This window comes from Haemaphysalis longicornis, unplaced genomic scaffold, assembly GCF_048455015.1.
Source record: "Haemaphysalis longicornis isolate Haplotype H1 unplaced genomic scaffold, Haemaphysalis longicornis Haplotype H1 scaffold_1, whole genome shotgun sequence".
Classification (NCBI taxonomy): Eukaryota; Metazoa; Arthropoda; class Arachnida; order Ixodida; family Ixodidae; genus Haemaphysalis; species Haemaphysalis longicornis.
In genome coordinates, this window is record NW_027526203.1 from 153,883,533 (window position 1) to 153,901,272 (window position 17,740).

Here is a 17,740-nt window from a genome sequence, read left to right on the forward strand (position 1 = left end):
GCTATAACGCCGCTGAGTCGCCAACGCACGCCGCTGACGACGTAGTTTGAATGCGTTAAAGATATAAGGCGCGTCACTAACACTGATATCAGCGTCGCGTCCGTGGCTTGGTCGGTAGAGCGTCGCGCTGCGGCCGCAAAGTCCTCGGATCGAAACCTGGCGCCGGATGCTGTTTCTTTTTTAAATATAGAGGAGCACTGCGGACGCCGCCGCCACCGCCGCCGCCGCCGCCGGCGGCGGTGGATGGTTTGGGGTCGCTTATTAAGTGCATTCGCACTTAATATTGCTCAATAAACACACACACACACACTCTCTCTCTCCCTCCATTCCTCCCTCCCTCCCTCCCTCCTTAGAGTGGCTATCGAATGCATTCATTGCTGCAACTGAAGGAAAGCCGGCCAATAGCCTCTACACCGCTGTAAAGAACGCCAAGGTTTGGGAAAAAGAGAAAATTCTTTTCGGCGAGTTTCGAAGTTATCTGATGTGGAGAAAGCAGTATAGTTGTTGGCGGAGGTACTCTGCGACCCCTCTTATCTAAGTACTGCATGTGTTGGTTGAATACAAAAAAAAAGTTGAAAAAAGTGTTGCAGGGTCTCTTTAAAAGAGAACAGGATGTACCACCTGGCATAAAGCAGTCCACCGACACAGCCACGCGTTAATGTGGTGTATAGAATTATCGATAAAAAGCAGTGTGTGCAACTTGAGCGGTGCAGAGTAAAAATTGGCGCAGCTTGCACTATGGTGCAAGACTGGAGAGACAGCAGAGCTGGCGGCCCCTCTCCCATTGTCGGAGACCCGGCTGTTGCAACTCACATTTATTTACAAACTTTCCGATGAAAGTTCTCCATGACTGGAATACCCGGATGGTATCGTCCGCAGGCGTTCACATCTCTCCCAAAGAGGACCACGTTCGTACGCGCTAGCACCCGCGGCCAAGTCCGAAGCAAATGCCCGCTCTACGAACTCAAAGGAAATGCTGTGCGCTCGGAATGCGATGGGGGCTCAGCCCACCAACCTTTGCTAATGTTAGCTGGGTCACCACCCCAGTGAAGTATTCGGGCGTTTAACTGGAATATTACAGGGACAGCGAACCACAGTGGCGTAGCCAAACACAGGCTTTGAGGGAGAATGCCGAGAAATGGAAGGGGGCAAGGTTGTCAATATTTGCAAGGGCCACGGCGTGTAATTTATTCTTTGTGGCGAGGATCTGGTATATTATGCAGGTACTGCATTATTCGCCGATCAATGTCCAAAAACTTCACAGTGTATTAGTGGTGTTCGTTTGGGGATTACCATGGGACGGGTGCAGCAGAACAAATCTGTTCCGGAGAATCTGAGATGGCGGCTTGAGGCTCGCTCACGTGTATGTGCGACAGCTGGTAAAACGGTTTTGGTTTTGGCGAGATGTACGCGACCCGTTCTTGCGGAGTGTCATGCAGGCACGGCTGGCACTTGCTATGCCGGAATATGTAGTATCGACATGGTGGATGCCAGGTGGGTATTTTATTTTAAGTGTATTTTAAGGAAATAGTCATGTCGGCCCGTTTCCTATTCGCACGTTTGTCTGGTGAGTACCTGTCCTCTGCGACACGCAAAAAAACTGTATAAGGAAATCTGCAATGTTGGTTTTCCCGTTGCTTTGAATAGATTTCATTACCGTGGTGGGCCAGGCCAAAATGTGCTAAAGCGCGTCAAAGGTATGGAGGTTCACCCTGGAGTGACGACGTTTTTCTTTAAATTACACACAGGCACTTTGTCAGTTGGAGCCTGCCTGCAGGATAGAGGGATTCGTCTACCACGGGGAACTCAGTGTTCCATCTGCAAGCAGCCAAAAACGATAGAGCACGTTTTTCTGCATTGTTGGGCTGTGGGATGTACTTCAGAGGACCCTTCATAAAGACTTCCCGTTGAGCCCTCATGGCACACGCTTTCTAGCTGTAGAAAACGAAGAGGGGGCACCCTTGTACCTCGTTACGTTGTTGGCTTTGCATAGCATATGGCATTCGCGCATGGCCTGACTCTACGGTGGTGGGGACGCCCGCCCTACGCAGCACTGGTTTCACGAATCCACATCACAGTGCGTTTAAGTGCAGAACAGCAAGGCATGCGCTCCTGAGTGGCTGTCAAGAATAGAACCCTTGACTACACGTGGGGAATTTTTAAGAGACAACATGAGCCCTCATGGGTTGGTGGCTTGCTGCTTGAGTTTTTCATGTAAATAATTTTGTGTTGTGTTTCTGTATGGTGTAGAAGACCGGCATTAAAGAAAAAAATGGGGGCTCAATCGGGTAGACGCCGGTTTCATAACGCGAGGGACCCCTGTGGGCTCTAGGTTTAAAAAAAGACGATAGGCGCAGTCTTAATAATCCTTACATACGGGCTAACATCAGCTGAGTGCGAACCAATGCAAAATGTCTTAACCCTAGTTTTAATGAACTCCAGGAAAAGGAGCGACAATCTTGTTTCTGATCAAACCGATGACTGTAATTACACTCTTGAGACTACAGGACAGTTGTTTGACGACTAGTCGTAATGTGGCATTTACCAAGAGAGAGGATGCAATGCGCCTTCCCCTTGCTTTGCAGAGGCGATTCCTAGAGTTCTACATCATGATTTCATCCTGAAGTTGAAAGCATATAGCTGATATTAAATTCCTATTACGACGACTAAAGAGTGCCTACACATCTATGGCAGTCCCTTTCCAGAGCAAGGGTCAAGCGTAAGCGCACTGACATTTAGTGCGCGCCGTTCAGAGGTGGGTAGCATTTGAAAACGAAGCCACGAGGCGTCAGCGATGTCGTCGGTACGCACCAGCCGGAAGAAAAGGCAGTGGCACTACAGCTAGGGCAGCAAGGAACAGGAAGACAGCCTGGGACCAACGTCTGCTCCAGCGCTGAGCCACCCAGAGGCCGAGGAGTGCTGCTGGAATTTCAGCGGCCGAAGAGAGCGCGTAGTTGACGTACGGGTTTCCCGGGGCACTTGTCGATGACAGGACCAGGTTGTAGTAAACAAACGAGCCCATGAACCTGCATACATTCATTCAAATTTCAGGCACAAAAAATGACGAAAATGAACCACGGGATCAGTTTTGTTCATAACCATCATCTGAAAAAAGAACGATGTTTCTCGAGGTGTGCCGTAAAAAACAAAACAAACAAACAAACAAACAAAAAAACAGCCGAAAAACTCCGGTGCCTTACATATACTTTTTGTGATATTTAAAAATACTGGCGCTATTATATAGCAATGATGCGATGTAGAGCAAACTAGATGTAATAAATTATGCAACTAATACTACATGTAGCAAATTACGCAACTAATAAAAATATCTTGCAGGAATCCGTACACTTCCTGTCAGATTTTGTAGTGTGCAATTGTTTTTAGGAATGCCAATTTTACAATTTTTCTGGGACAAGGGTACGAGAAGACGTTTTGAAGTCGTAAAACAATGTTATAGACATTCACAATAAAAAATTAAAGTAATATGAATCCATCAAGTCTAAAAAGCCGCATTTGAGGAACTTATGCATCATTAGTCTGTGCGACAGAAAACTCGCGTTCAGTTTACAAACTTAGTGAATTCGTTAGACAGTTAATAGGGTGATGTCTAAATTACAGACTTCCTGCCAAAACCGGTATGGCTTAAAGGAGCCATGAAGAGAAAATACAACTTCGTTTAATTTGAAAGAACTAGGATTCAGTATCTCACTCAGCTCCATTAGAGCCACAAAAGATGCTTTTTAACGAAAAGAAAGCAAAAAGTATTTAAAAACTTTCAAATTTTGCGCCACAGTGACGTGTTATGAGCAAGAATGACGTCACACGGGCAAACAATAAATCATAATTTTCAGTGCGTTAACTGCACGTTAGCATTCAAGTGATGCGGTGAAATGGAACTAGAGGCCCCTTTACAGACGTCCAGTCTTGTGTCGTCGCGACAGGTCAGTTAGGCGGCCGCCAATTGCACAAACAAGGTTCCGTGACGTCATAGAAAAGTTGCGGGAAATTGCCTAGGGGGTCGCGACTACTTCACACGTTTTCTTTCATATCTCCGTTATTTGTTCGAAGATGGCGATGATATTGGTATCATTGTTATCGGGACTAAGCGGTCTTTCTAATAAACCCAACTTGTATTTTGTCTTCATGGCTCCTTTCTTTAAACCTTGCTCCCCCCCCCCCCCCCCTCCCTTATGGCTAAGGCCGTTAATGTCTGACTGGATGTTTGGTCTGAATGGAATGCAGTTTCCCTCATTAAGGACATTTATTAAAGAAAAGGACAAGTTTCAAACTGCAAGCCTCTTGAGTAAGCTGATAACCTACCAAATTGTCCTAGTACAAACTTGTCGGAGAAGACAATAACCAACGGTCAAGAGCTCGTGTCATCCGACTTCGCACACTAGAGTCGAAAGCCTGAATGCGGTTACGATGTTTTACCGCACTGAAACATACTAGTGCGTCTGATATGTGTATTAGTGTAAGCATAGTTTACGAGCATGCTTCAGACGATGTACCCTCAGCATATATGTTCATATACCACTCAAATCGAACCACTTGTGCCTAACTAAACTCGCCATGCTTTGTTGATAAAGTCGGCAGTGAGAGCTTCCGACATTTCCTGCGATTTTCGTATGGCCCGGACAAAGTGGAGCGACAGGCGCCTCCGCGCCATTGCGTTAGAGTTGCGCCATTTTGTTGTCGTGACATCCCAAATCTGAGTCGGTCTTTCCCTGTATCAGAAAGTGCGAAAATGCCCCAAGGTTACCCCGCTGGTGTAATCAGCGAGCAATGAGGACAATTCCCGCAGGGGCCGCCATCGCCTCTGCCTAGCTTCATACTTTCTCATAAGTTAGGGTAAGTGAACGCTGACCGCAATTTCGGCGCGGTTTCTTTTTATACGAAGCTACCTTTCCGATCAACCAAGGTTGTTTTTCTGTTTATGGGGTTTGTCAAAACCCCTAGATTAATTTCCCCAAGTTTCATTGGTGCCTCTATGGTTTAGTTGCCCACATGCAAACGGTCCTCATTTTACAGCTATGCAGAGGGCGCACGTGTAAACCTCCAACAAAGAGGAAGAGGCATCCCGCCATTTGCCACCACACGCGATTATGCGTGTGATCGTAATACTGGCTCGTGTGCCATTGCGCGCAATTGGGTAAAAGGGGACTTTCACAAACCATGAAGCTTATGCCATGAAGCTTCTGCGGATTAAAAGCACTCGCAATTTGCTAAATGCCAGTCAGCGGGACTTTTTCATGAAAAGAAATCTGGAAATCTTCTAGCACAGAACATACACTGGCCTTCCTCGACTAAAACGGACGCTCGCAATAGAAACAAATTCTTTTGCTATCACGTTATTGTTCGCTCAACTGCCTGGGGCGAGTTTCATCAAAAATAACAAACACAAAATATCACCTGAGTGCACTTGACAATTTCGCTCTTCAGGAGGGTAGCTACCTGCCTGTAGCCAAACAATCAGTTGAAATCGACGTTTGTATGATCCATGACTAAATCAGAGCTTAGAGCTTGTACTTAGTGGACACCGCCACACGACAAAACGAAATAAATGTAGAGCGAACAGAGAAGCACCATCGCCATCAGCTCTCCAATTACAAGGCGGTGGTAAGGAACTGTGCCCAACCAGTAGGAATACATCGAAGCCGTTCTAAAGTCTCTTTCGTGAATGTGTGCAACCCAATATAACCGAAACAGCTTGGCTGGTAAACTGCACTATATAACAATGTCTTGGCCTTTAAATTTTGTCCCTGTCAGACCTGCGCTTGACAACAGAATAATGCATCGTTAGTATCATAAAGCTTGTTACAAACGATCTCAACATAGGTGTGGCAACTAAGGTGGTTAAAAATGACTCCCAGAATTTTTCGTTTGTGCTTTGAATAACTTCATAACCTGAGTTTTAAATACACTATTGGAAGTTTGCTTCTGTAAATATTTTGTTCATTTTTTTATCATCATTATACTTCCATTATAAAACCAGTCCCAGTCCAATCCCGGAACTCAACGCGAACCAGGTGAGACTGGTGGAAGTGCTGCGTCGTTTGGTTGGTTTGGTACATTTCGTTAGTATACGCTGAATTGAGAAACATGGGCCGGTAACAAAGCAAAAGCATATACGCGCCACCATTACAAGCACTGAAGGCAACAAAAGTTTTTTTTATCGAAAATACTCAACGCAAGAGACATTTGTAAAGAGTGCCCAGAATGAACAATAGAAAGCGACGTTCAGTGATAGATATGCGACACAGCTAACGTAGACACGGTTTTAACCAAAAATAGGCCTGTTGAGACAGAACATAGGCAGTCAATGTGCGTTTGTTTTTCACCAGTGCACGAATCGAAACAATTTTAAGGCGCTCCCGCCTCACCTTAAACTAATTCAGCTACATGCTGAGGCCACACCCAAGGAACAATCTTTTTTCTGCAACGATAACAGGCAGACGGAATCATTATTTCACCTCGCTTTTCTGTACGTTTCTTAGAAATGTGACAAGGCTGAAAGCTTAGTGCGTAAATACAATATAAATACATGAATGAACAAATAAACAGATATAAACGAACAATAAAACAGAAGTGCCTAGCAAAATAGGGTCAGTTGGGAGGGCCTTTTATCAATTCTTGCGTCTTCAAGAAATATTTATTTGCCACACCGAGAAGGCTAGAGGAAATGTGGAGCAGCAGGAGCTAGATGTGGGCGAGAAACAGTAGCGCAAAGACAGGACCAACGAACTATGTCCGGTGTTTCACACTTTGTACTTTGTTGCTCTCGTGTTTTTTCGTCCTGTCTTTTGCGCTACTGTTTTGCGCTAGAGGAAAACAAAAGCCGTTCTCACCACATTCCAAACAGGACAAGTGTGTTTCGCCGCAACTTCGGTGTGCGGAAGAAGTCCACGAAATGAAATGTCGCCTTTTTGCTCTCCTGGGGGGAACAAGGAACAAAAACGAAGCAAAGTTGGGCCTGGCGGAGGAAGTTGGGCATAGGTATCCCTGCGTTAGGCAGTCTGAAATATGCGCAACTGACATTGCCGATATCAGGCAAAATCAGTTATTTTTTCAATAACTTCACACTGCTGTATAAGTCCTTGTCAGGATACGTGCGTGACCAGCTTATTTTGAAGCACTAAAAATGCTAAACCTTTATTATTCTCGACGGGCCAAGCTACCGAGGTTTGTACAGGAAGCCAGCCATTAACCGTTGACCGGGAAGCAAATATTTGTAGCGTGGTAATGTACAACTTTTTGGCAATTTTTGTACAGTGCTTCACTTACATTCTGGAAAAATCGCACAAAAAACTTTTGAAACTAGTTTCGAAACCATGGGGGCTTTGCAGCGTGTTTAAGGCGCCAGAGAAATGTAAATATGTTCTCCTGAATCCCTCTTCTAGTTCTTTTGTAAAGCAATGCGTGCGTATTTGGCCGCATTAAGAAGTGTTGTTACGTTACCTGCGACTATACGCAACGCCCACCTCTTCCACATTGGGGTTGTTGAATGACAACAATTTCTGAATCGGCCACGTAGGCGGACCGAAGCAAACAGCCAGCCTACACTCTGGGACATGAAAGGCGCCAGCGGCGACAGAAATAAATATGAAACCTGAGCAAGAAGTGCAGGCCAAAAGGGCCAAGGCTGCTCTCCGGCCACGCTCGTTGTTAGTTCGTTCATTATGCCGGCGAGCAAACGTTTGGCCAAATGCCTAGGTATTGGCGTGGGCTGCTTGGCAGGGCTGCCGTGCCCAAGACGTGTTTTACGTTGGTTCTATAAGTGTAACCAAAACTACTCCCGGTTACGTAGAAACAAAATTTGACCAGGTAATTATCGCACTGGGACAGGCTTCAGTACATTCCGGTTATACTTCAGAATTCAAGGGATGTGGCCTCACATAAACTGAAGACAATTTAAAAAGCTTGTGAGCGCTTGGCACTCAAATGAGCCACTTATGTGCCTCGTGTTTAGTTATGGTTGCAACTTCTAGAACCAAGCTTGTCATTCCAGAAATATTACACGGTACAACGTTGCTAGCGTTAAAATCTGCATACAACGTTTCCGCTAGGTGCATCATATCATTTACATTGTTCGGTAAGTTTTAAGAGCGACCTGTCTGAGGGAATGCAATAGCAATGTTTGTTTCCTTTAAACGCCTTCTCTTTTTTTCAACCATAGCTGAAACCAATGCAAGATGCCGCCGACTCTCGTCATAAGCGCTCCTCGCTGAAGCCTCGCGACAGTTCATGCTCAGTCGACGTGCGTGGACGCTCACAGACTTGGAGAAGATCGCCAGGTCGCTCATGACTTGGTCCATGTCGGGCGCAGGTCGCCGGTTAATCTTTAGGATGCGGACCAACGACTTCTCAGCGCGGTCGATGCGGCCCTTGGTGAGCAGCCAGCGAGGCGACTCCTGCAGGAAGCTAGTGAGAAGGATAAAAAACAATTACTTCTAAGCCGCGACTTTTTAGCGTAGCTATAGCTATGAAGTACTGTGCAGGACGAATGCCCTCGCGCACTTTCAAAGGTGGGTCGAACGATTGCACAAATTACCGTTTGCTGTATTACGCCTTCCCAGGCCGAATGCTTAAAATACAACTTCTGGCCACGTTCCTTATTTACACTTACACTTAGCACATAGACATCAGTTTCGTAACGAAAGGGAGCCAGGGTCGATTCTGACCACGGGAAGCGTTTTTTTCTTGAAGCGCTTGATGTGCCTTCGCTATCATTATCATCATTTTGTGAAAACCATTGTGTAAAGTTGGCTTTCCTGCAGCGAGATTTTGCGCGTCATGGAACAGAATTAGTGAGGAATAGAAAGCTTCTTTTTAAAATCAGGCTGGCGTAGGTGAAATAAACACTAAATTATTACCTAAATAGAAGCCTATTTGTGTTCAAACTTGGCACATCACCTCTTGTATTTGAGCATTTTTCCCGCTAGTCCGACGGCAAAACATTCTTGCCAATTAGAACTCCTTAAAACGGTAAAACAAAACGACCCTTCTAGCAGAAGTGCTTGGCAGTGTGGAGCTGAATAAGAGACGAAAATAGAATTTGCGGTATGAATGAGGGAAGAAACCCTGTTTTTAGATGGCCGCTAAAAATCTATACAATGCAACATGACTGCCAGCGAACGCGTCAAGATTTAGAAAAATCTGCATTTGTTTGAACCGTACAGATGCATTGCAACATCTAAGAAGATTGGAAAACCACGCTGAACAATAGCGGCGCGTTCCGGCAAGCCCTGCACGGCCGCGCGGGTGCCGTCAACGCTGGCGGCGCATCATTGCAGCACGTACGCGAGTGGCTTTCTTCCACTAATACAAACATCAGTATGGCGAAGATCCCGGATGGCCGCGAAACACGGCCTCCCTGGGGAGCTAACTAGATTAGAGCACTGCACGGATCCGGCCCTCAGACCGGGCCGGGCGGCCCGAAGCGTTGATGGCAGGCTCGGGCACGGGCCGGGCTCGGGCTCGAAGTATATGGGCCGGGCCGGCTTCTGGCTTGATTCATGGGCCTGGGCTGCTAATATTTCCGGCGTGAAGTGTACAAAAGAGCATTAAAATGAATGTTCCGAGTTTCCTTCCACGAGCTTCTACATGTCAATTGCACGCACACTTTTAAAAACGTTTTTTCCTAGGTCTAATAGTCACTGTACTCTTTTTTTAACTGCATTTCATGTACTGCTGCATCAAGATGTTAAAAAATTTTGGTATAACATACCAACTAAACTATTACAAGGGACATGGTAGTGGGAAACGGATTAATTCAGACAGCATGGAGCTCTGCACCCATGTCTAAGCACACGCGTGCTTTACATGTCGCCCCCATCGAAATACGGCTGCCTTGGCCGGGAATCGAACGCGCGTGCTAGAAAAACACCACCTCTGAACAACCACTGCAGGTGAAACATTTCAATTTAGGTACATACTCGTGCATTGAAAAACAGCATAAAAAATTCAGCATATCAACTCGTGCCCCAGACAAGCACGTGATGTTGCCAAGAGACTGGTCAAAAAAGGTGATGGTGGTCCCGACGTAATAATGAGCTATTATCACGCCCGTGTGACGTGAACAGGAGAAAGTGGAAACTAAAGTGCGCGCACTACTTAACGCTAAATTGTTGCATTTCAATCCATGAGGGGTGTACACACTACGTGATCTGTCTAATTGCTCGCTACGAAGGGCACTAACCCAAACATAATTAAGAAATTTCCTTCAGCGTCTAAGCCAGGGCCTGTTCAAGCACACGCGGGCTCTCCCTAGGCTTAGAACTAAATGACCGGGCTCGGACCGGGCCTGGGCTTAAGACGACAGGCTCGGGCCGTGCCCGAGCTGAACTCACTTATGGATGCCCGGACCCGGGCTGGGCCCGGGCTAGGTGTCCCGGGCCCGGGTTAGGATCGGGATTCATGAAGCGGGCTCTGGCCGGGCCCGGGCCCAAAAATCAGGCCCATGCAGGGCTCAAAACGTGATTCTAGATGACTCAGATATACGGGTTCGGGGTTCAAGGGTAGGTATGGGAACGTGAGAAGAGAAACCACCGTGGAGTCGCGATTATATGTGTCGAGTTGCTGAATTTATGAATATACCCGTTAGCATAAAGGCTGTAACATAACAACGACAAGACGATGCACACTGCAAGCCACTGGAAAGATATTTGTTTCAACACTTTGAGCTTCACTTATGAAGTTTCCGCGCTCGTCGACATTACAAAAATAGGTGGTTTCTGCTTTCCCTCTGAAGATCGCTAGGTAAAGTTTCCACATTAGAAGCTACTGAAAGACGAGTGAAAGTAAAATTAGTTTCATGATTTATCTTTCCTATCACCGGCCTGGTGGGCGAATTCAACAAAATTGCCAAACGAACCCTCTGTTAAGGAATAAATCAAACGTTACAAATGAATTCCTTTTAAGAAACTTTACGGCTCTGATTCTCTATTGATTAGTGTTCGCCTACGAGTGCAAAGGAGTGGGAAATATATATTTAGCTATTCTTCAAAAATCGGTAAACTGCAGCATGAACAGCACATTACAATAAGAACCGAGAAATAATTTCTAAACGGGGAATGCATCAGTTCACAGGGAGCACAGCGCTCACTTTTGCGACGAGCGTACTTACAACCAGGACGGCACCATCATGAGAGCGGAGAGTCCCGTTGCCAGTTGCAGGTAGCGCCAGTCTCGGACGTGGTAGGCCAGCAGAGGCAGTAGCAGCAGCGGAATGGTGTAGCCGATCCCGAAGCCCACATTCATCAGCATCCGGTAGCGGGGAGGCATCACCTCCATCACTGCGTCAAGCGGGAAAAGGGAGAGCATTATTCACACAGAAGTGTCGGTTTTCAATCAATCAATCAATCAATCAATCAATCAATCAATCAATCAATCAATCAATCAATCAATCAATCAATCAATCAATCAATCAATCAATCAATCAATCAATCAATCAATCAATCAATCAATCAATCAATCAATCAATCAATCAATCAATCAATCAATCAATCAATCAGTGCTTTTATTTTGAGCATGAGTACGAAACATTTGGGAACAGTGCTTGAACCAATGGCCAAGGGCTAATAGTTGCTGTGCTGTGCGACTGAGAGCTGGGCGAGTTTGTACTGATTCATTATATAATAAATATAATACTATGGGTAAGTGGCGCTAGTTGAAATATTCTACTTAAGGCACTTTTATGCACCGGTGGGCTATGAGGTGTGCATAGCTAGGGATTAATTTTAACCTCATGGGCATCCTTAACGTTTGCTACTATCTCCACACAAGCGTGTTTTTCTTCCTCGACTCAATGAAAACAATTCGCGAAGGAAACTGAACCAGTTTCCGCAGGATAACGCTTTAGCCACTGCGCTGCCGCGGCGGGTAGTTACCCTTAATTTTATTTATCCTGCCCGTCTAGACGCGGGATGTTCTAGAATCATAAGTTTGGACCGGCGTAAATACCGCGAATGAAGAGACAATATACTGAGGTTTTGAAGAAAGAATACTTTAGGGACATAATAAGATCAGTAATATCGGGTGCAGACCAAGAGCTCTTTATAAAGAAGTTTAGTGATGGCTGCTTTACAAACTAACGTCAATATATCAGTAATGGCACGAAAAAGGCTATTCGAATACGTGAACATACAGATTTACTTGTACAACTTGGTTTAGAAAACGTTTTGTATCAGCAGATACAACTCGGGATAGACGAAGGCCGTCAATCTGTGCACAGACTCCGGATTGTTGTGATAAAATTCCAGTCTCAAGCAGTTAATTCATTTCATTTTATTTTCCATCAAGACCTCCAAATGAGGGTATATTGTGACGGCCCCAGCAGAAATAATTTGCAGGCACAAAAATTAACAGGACGGATGAGTCGTTACTTCGGCAGTGTATAGAGGGGGGCTGGAGGTGGCGATGATGTGGTGGGAAAGGTCGTTCTAGTCTTTAGCAGCGCGTAGAAAGAAGGCAGCGAAGGTGATGGTCTCGGTGCGATGACCTGAAAGTTGAAATGAATGACCGGTGCGATGAGATATGTACAGGGGGATTAAGAGAAATATGAACGAATAAATGCAGAGCCTGCGACAAAAAGGCGCCTCAAAATAAATTACCGGTGTCGTATCTTGATCAAGCACTTCCCGTAATATTAGGCCACACTCTCATATTCTCAGGAAGAATTGCGCCCTTGTGTAGTTTACCGAATTTGCAGCCATACTGTAAAACATACGTCGGAGGCTGTGCGCTCCGCTGTTCGTATTTCTTTTATTCCCCCCTGTCCGTCAGTGGGGTGATGAAGGGTGCGCAGTTGTGTGAAGAATGACAGAATCTACAGAAACGAGGAAGCGTGGCGTTGCTACGTCGAAAAAAGAGGTTCCAGTTCCGATTGTGCTTTTAAGGATGAAATGCTGATATTGTAGGGGTATGCGAATAAATTAATCTGGTGGCACTGTTTTCAACAGATTCAAGTGCGTTGATGAGATATATTTGGTGTGGTTTCCGGATGGCGCATCCGCATTGAAGTTTAGAGAAAACGAGAGATATGTACGCGAGTTGCTTGTACGCGAGTGGTGGATTATACGGTGGAGATGACGTTTGAGTAAACCAAGCATTGTATTGACTGAGGCGATATTATTGGTTATGTGAGCCTTCCTCGAAAGATCATGAGACGAAAAACACTGCGCTATTTGAACGAAGGTTGTAACGATTGTAACATTAGAAATATTGAACCGAGAGGTTAAAGAATTATGCCGTCGGGTAACGATATAACCATGCATTTGGTAGGATTAAAGGAGCCATGAAGAGAAAACAAAAGTTTGTTTTATTCGAAAGATTAGGTGTTTCATAGTACCACAAGCGCTTTCCCGGAAGCAAATGATGCTTTATTCACTGAGAAATAAGGCAATTTAAGCCAAAATTTTAAATCTCCCGCTAAAATTGCACATTTGGTGACGTGAGCAATGGTGTCACACGGGCCGGTCCATGAAACAGATACTTAGTATGTCGACTCCATATAGCACCCACACGCGGGAGTCGACCGAGACGGCGGCCATTTTAAAAATGCTAGTAAAACCTAGTGCACCCACAGCCCTAGTCATGGAATCGCCTGATCCGGAGAACAAAACTCTCGCCGAGGAGCTCCGGCTTGCATTTAACAACCTCACACCACTTGAACGCTCAACGCTTCTAAGTGCACGAGCGGCAAGAGTTGTGGGATACGCGGTGGACGGGAAAGCGACCATTCCGCGATAGCCACAACAGACGAACGCCCTGCCGTCGGCATCGCTGCCTCGTCAGCGCCGTCGCCACGGACGAATACAGACTGGTACGTATGTGCCGTATTTTTATTACGGTTAATAATAGTTCAACTTCAGTAGCAGTATCGCTTATGCCAGTTGGCCGGTGTCGTGTATGGAAAGCCGTTCGCGCGAGCTCTCTGCTTCGACCAGAAAGATACGAGCGTCAATGCGCGGTGTTTACGGCATTTTTCCTCCAAGGTCAGAGCGCCTCGAACCCGAAAATTCGTCTGCGCGACGGCGAGATGTCGAGCTCGGCCAGGCGGTTGTTTCGTACGCATTGGCGCACACGCTTGCGTGTTCGTTCGGAACTTCAACCGTTTACTCCACCGTTCTTTGTCATAAAAAGAATGTGCAGTATGTTTCACGGGCATTTAGCTCGCTATGCAAACTGTAAGCCCTGCCTAACATGCGTTTGCTTTTGCCGGCCTCCGCCAATCGCAGAGCTTAGCCCATGTGACGGCATAGGTTCTGTTGCGGGAAATGAGCTGGTGGGTCGCATGAGCATTCCCGTTTTTCCTAATTATGTAGCTTATTTGAGCGAAGTTTGCGTTATAAGTGGTGTCGTTATGGTTCTAACGAGGCAATCTTTCGAATGAACCAAACTTGTGTTTTCTCTTCATGGCTCCTTTAAGTGTTAGGATTAAGTGGTGACCACTTTTGAGTATGAATAAGGTCCTGTTGTACGGCTAGCTGATAGGATGTGTTGGTAACAGGGCAGTGTATGACGCAGTCACCAGCGTACAGACAGATATGACATAAAATGTGCAATGGATGGTCATTGATATATGTTAAAAATAGGAGGGAGACAAGAAGAGGCCCTTGTGGGACACCGGACGTCGCTGGAAGCGAATTTGGAGAATGATTATTTATTACCACAGATCGCGAGCGGCTGCTTAGAAATTGTCTGACCCAGTTAAGAAGGACTGAGTCTAAGTTGAGCTGAGAAAGTTTTAGTAACAGACGTTGGTGGGGTACCTTGTCAAAGGCCTTAGCGAAGTCTACGAATATGACATCTGTTTTCAGGTTAGCGTCAAGGTTAGAATGAAGGTCACGAAGAAATACGGCCAGCTGGGTTTCGCAAGACAGGCCCAGACGGAAACCATGCTGGAAAGGGTGGAAACTTGGTTGGAATCTAAACATTTCATGATTTCTAAATAAAGGACGTGTTCTATGGCTTTGCAGAGAATGCTAGTGAGGGAGATGGGACGATAATTAGGAGGAGAATGTCTATCACCATATTTAAAGATGGAAAGACTTTCCACACCTTCCAGTCGTATGGTATATCGCCTGTAGAAAGGGACTGCGAAAAAAGTAAACACAAATTCACAGCAGAAATGTGCATAGTGTTTTTAGCACTTTCATGTTAATGTCATCTATACATCTATACCAGAACATGGTGTTGGTTAAAAAATTAAAGCACTTCCATTTAACGTGAAAGCTATCAAGTGCTGAGCAGTAATTCGCCAAAGCGGCTGTGGCGCCCTGTCTTGACTGGTTTCAGTGTCAGCCTGGCGGTGATGCCGAAAGTAGTCAAGGGAGGGCGCCGCAGCCCCTGAAAAGTCCTATAAGGAGACACGGGATTGAGTTTTCATTGATTTGGGGCAATTAATGGATTCATTATTTTTTTCTTGTTTCATAATACTGTGTACTTATTTGCGGCCTAGCAACGGCAGCCTTCGTGGCAGTGGGGCAGCGCAAAGATCACCCCCAACACTTTGCATATGAGTAATCTGGGCCTGTGTGGCGCAGTGGGATTGCCATCGACTTCTAACCCTCGCGTCCCAGGTTCGATCCCGACGAGGGGAAGCGGCTATCTTTTCGAAGCCTGTGTTTGGGAGCAGGACGCTGCATGACTGCGGTGGCTAGATACCGTGACCCCCGACAAGCTACGGCGAAAAGCCGGGCCCCTAAACTGCTCCGCCTTAAAGGGACACTGAAGTGATTTGTAAACATTGCGGGATTACTAGCGCAAATTGTAGTCCGGAGTCCATAGGCCATGTTTCGACCTCTCTGGGTGCGTTTACGCGAATTTATTTAGTAGAAAAAGCAATTCGAAACTGCTATCCTCCTCTCTGCATCCTCGCCCATTTTCTCTGGCGTTTTCGTGTGACGTCAGGAGGAGATGACTTGGCTTACCTTCCGGCAGAGTCAGTCGGCCCAGCGTTTAGACCGCCGGCACCCGACGGGTCATCGCAATTCGTTCGCTCAGTTGAAACGAAGCCACGACACGCTTGTGAATGGAAGAATCTGCCTTTCTTTACTTTGTTAGTTTGTACACTGTATCTAGCTCCAAGTCATGGTCGCTCCACACAAGCGCTGCACAAGCGCACATGCGACGCTTCGCTGACTGGTACGCTAGTAGGAAAATCTAAGGCCACTTGAAGGCGGGAGAAGAGTGAGCGAAGTCAATATAGGTACTAAGGAAATAAAATCAACTGAAACTTTTACTAATACTAGGGTGCAGGAAGCACTTTTAGCGCTGGGAGAACAAGCACAGCGGTCAGCAGCATGACCACACATCTGCGAACACTTTCACGCCTAAGAAATGCAATTGCTGGACGTGAGATATTGTGGAAATTTGGGGGACGCTTACTGCACAATCGCTATACAACAAATAGTCACCTAAGCTGCTTGAAATGCTAAAACTAAGCAAAAGTGTTAACTGATTGCACATTATATACCTTATATCCATCGCTGGTAGCGCTGGCCCGTGGCCCAGTAGTCTCCAGCACTAGGTATGTTATATTGCAAGTCACAAGATTGAAACCCCGAGGGTACAATGTTTTTTTTTGTTTTTTTCGTAAGTTGGCTTTTGCGTTTTCGGCCAATGTTTTCTATACTTTAATGACTCGACAAACGCGCCATCACCACCCTCATTCCCTAACACAGTATTTTGCTAGAACAGACACATATATTTTCTTTCTTCCCTCGTACCATAGCCGAATGGAATTCCCTTACAGATCCCATGTATCGTTCCCAGTGATGTTTGTTGTTTTGTTTCTTTGCATTCATGTTCGCATTGTAGTTCCTGCTTTGATACTATGTAACCACCCACCCTGCACGGACCTTCAATGGTCCGCAGTATTTAATAAATAAAATAAATAAATACTTGGTTCACCATTTTTGGGCCGTAACATTCACTTCTCCACGAACTAGTTCACAGAACGCGCGCAGGCTGATACTGATGCGCTAGCGAGTTTTCGTTGGCGTGCTGTTGCCAAAAGCACCGACTGCTTGCGGGCAGTGGGCACAGGCCAGAATCTACAGACCCTTGGCCTGGGGCGAACACGCTTTTTACGATACAGGCATGAGTGAGGCCAGCTCCAAATATGGGGGAAAAGCGCATGACATTTGAGCGTCTGCGGTGACGAGGAGGGCGTTCATTCACTGCGTAGACCTCGGCCAGTGATTGCTACGATTCCAAGCCGTCCTGGGTGGCTTATGTTACGCATTTTACAGCCGACAACGTGGCAGAAGCGCGGTACGTCCATTACTGAGATGTCGAGAATGCCCATCCAACGATGCCGTCGGATGTCAAGCATGTTGTTTTACAGAACCGAAACCGAAACTTGTTTGAATGCTAACCTTGGACATAGTCCAATCAAGGTGCATCTCCTCCTGTCGTCACAGCCTTTAGTTGGTGCGGCCGCCGCAGACCGCGCACGGTAGTTTTTCTTCTTTCGCGATTTATAAAGTAATTACCGACTTATCAACCGGATAAACGATGAAAAGTGTGCTTATTTGAGCCAGTCTACGCAGTGCAAGCAAAACCGCTAGCTTGACAAATTCACCTCAGTGTACCTTTAAAGGATCCACAGATTCTGGATGGGGCACGACTTCACCAGTATCACTTGCGAGTGTGATCATGCACGGTTGGTCAGTGTTTATCACCGGCAACAAACGCCCGGGATTATTGTTTAGTTTGCTGGCCGTATCGTCATTGA

The 17,740-nt window shown here is 46.1% G+C and overlaps 1 protein-coding gene across 3 annotated transcripts in view; it reads right to left on the reverse strand.

The window, feature by feature from the left end:
- Window positions 1-17,740, reverse strand: part of LOC144138076 (organic cation transporter protein-like) — a 109,616-nt gene that overhangs the window by 18,884 nt on the left and 72,992 nt on the right. For all 3 annotated transcript variants that reach the window (XM_077670179.1, XM_077670166.1, XM_077670170.1), the window contains exons 5-8: window positions 11,126-11,294; window positions 8,274-8,421; window positions 6,849-6,934; window positions 2,812-3,026 (exon numbers count right to left, since the gene is read on the reverse strand). In XM_077670179.1, the coding sequence (XP_077526305.1) occupies window positions 2,812-3,026; window positions 6,849-6,934; window positions 8,274-8,421; window positions 11,126-11,294 (618 nt within the window). The remainder of the gene's footprint in view (window positions 1-2,811; window positions 3,027-6,848; window positions 6,935-8,273; window positions 8,422-11,125; window positions 11,295-17,740) is intronic.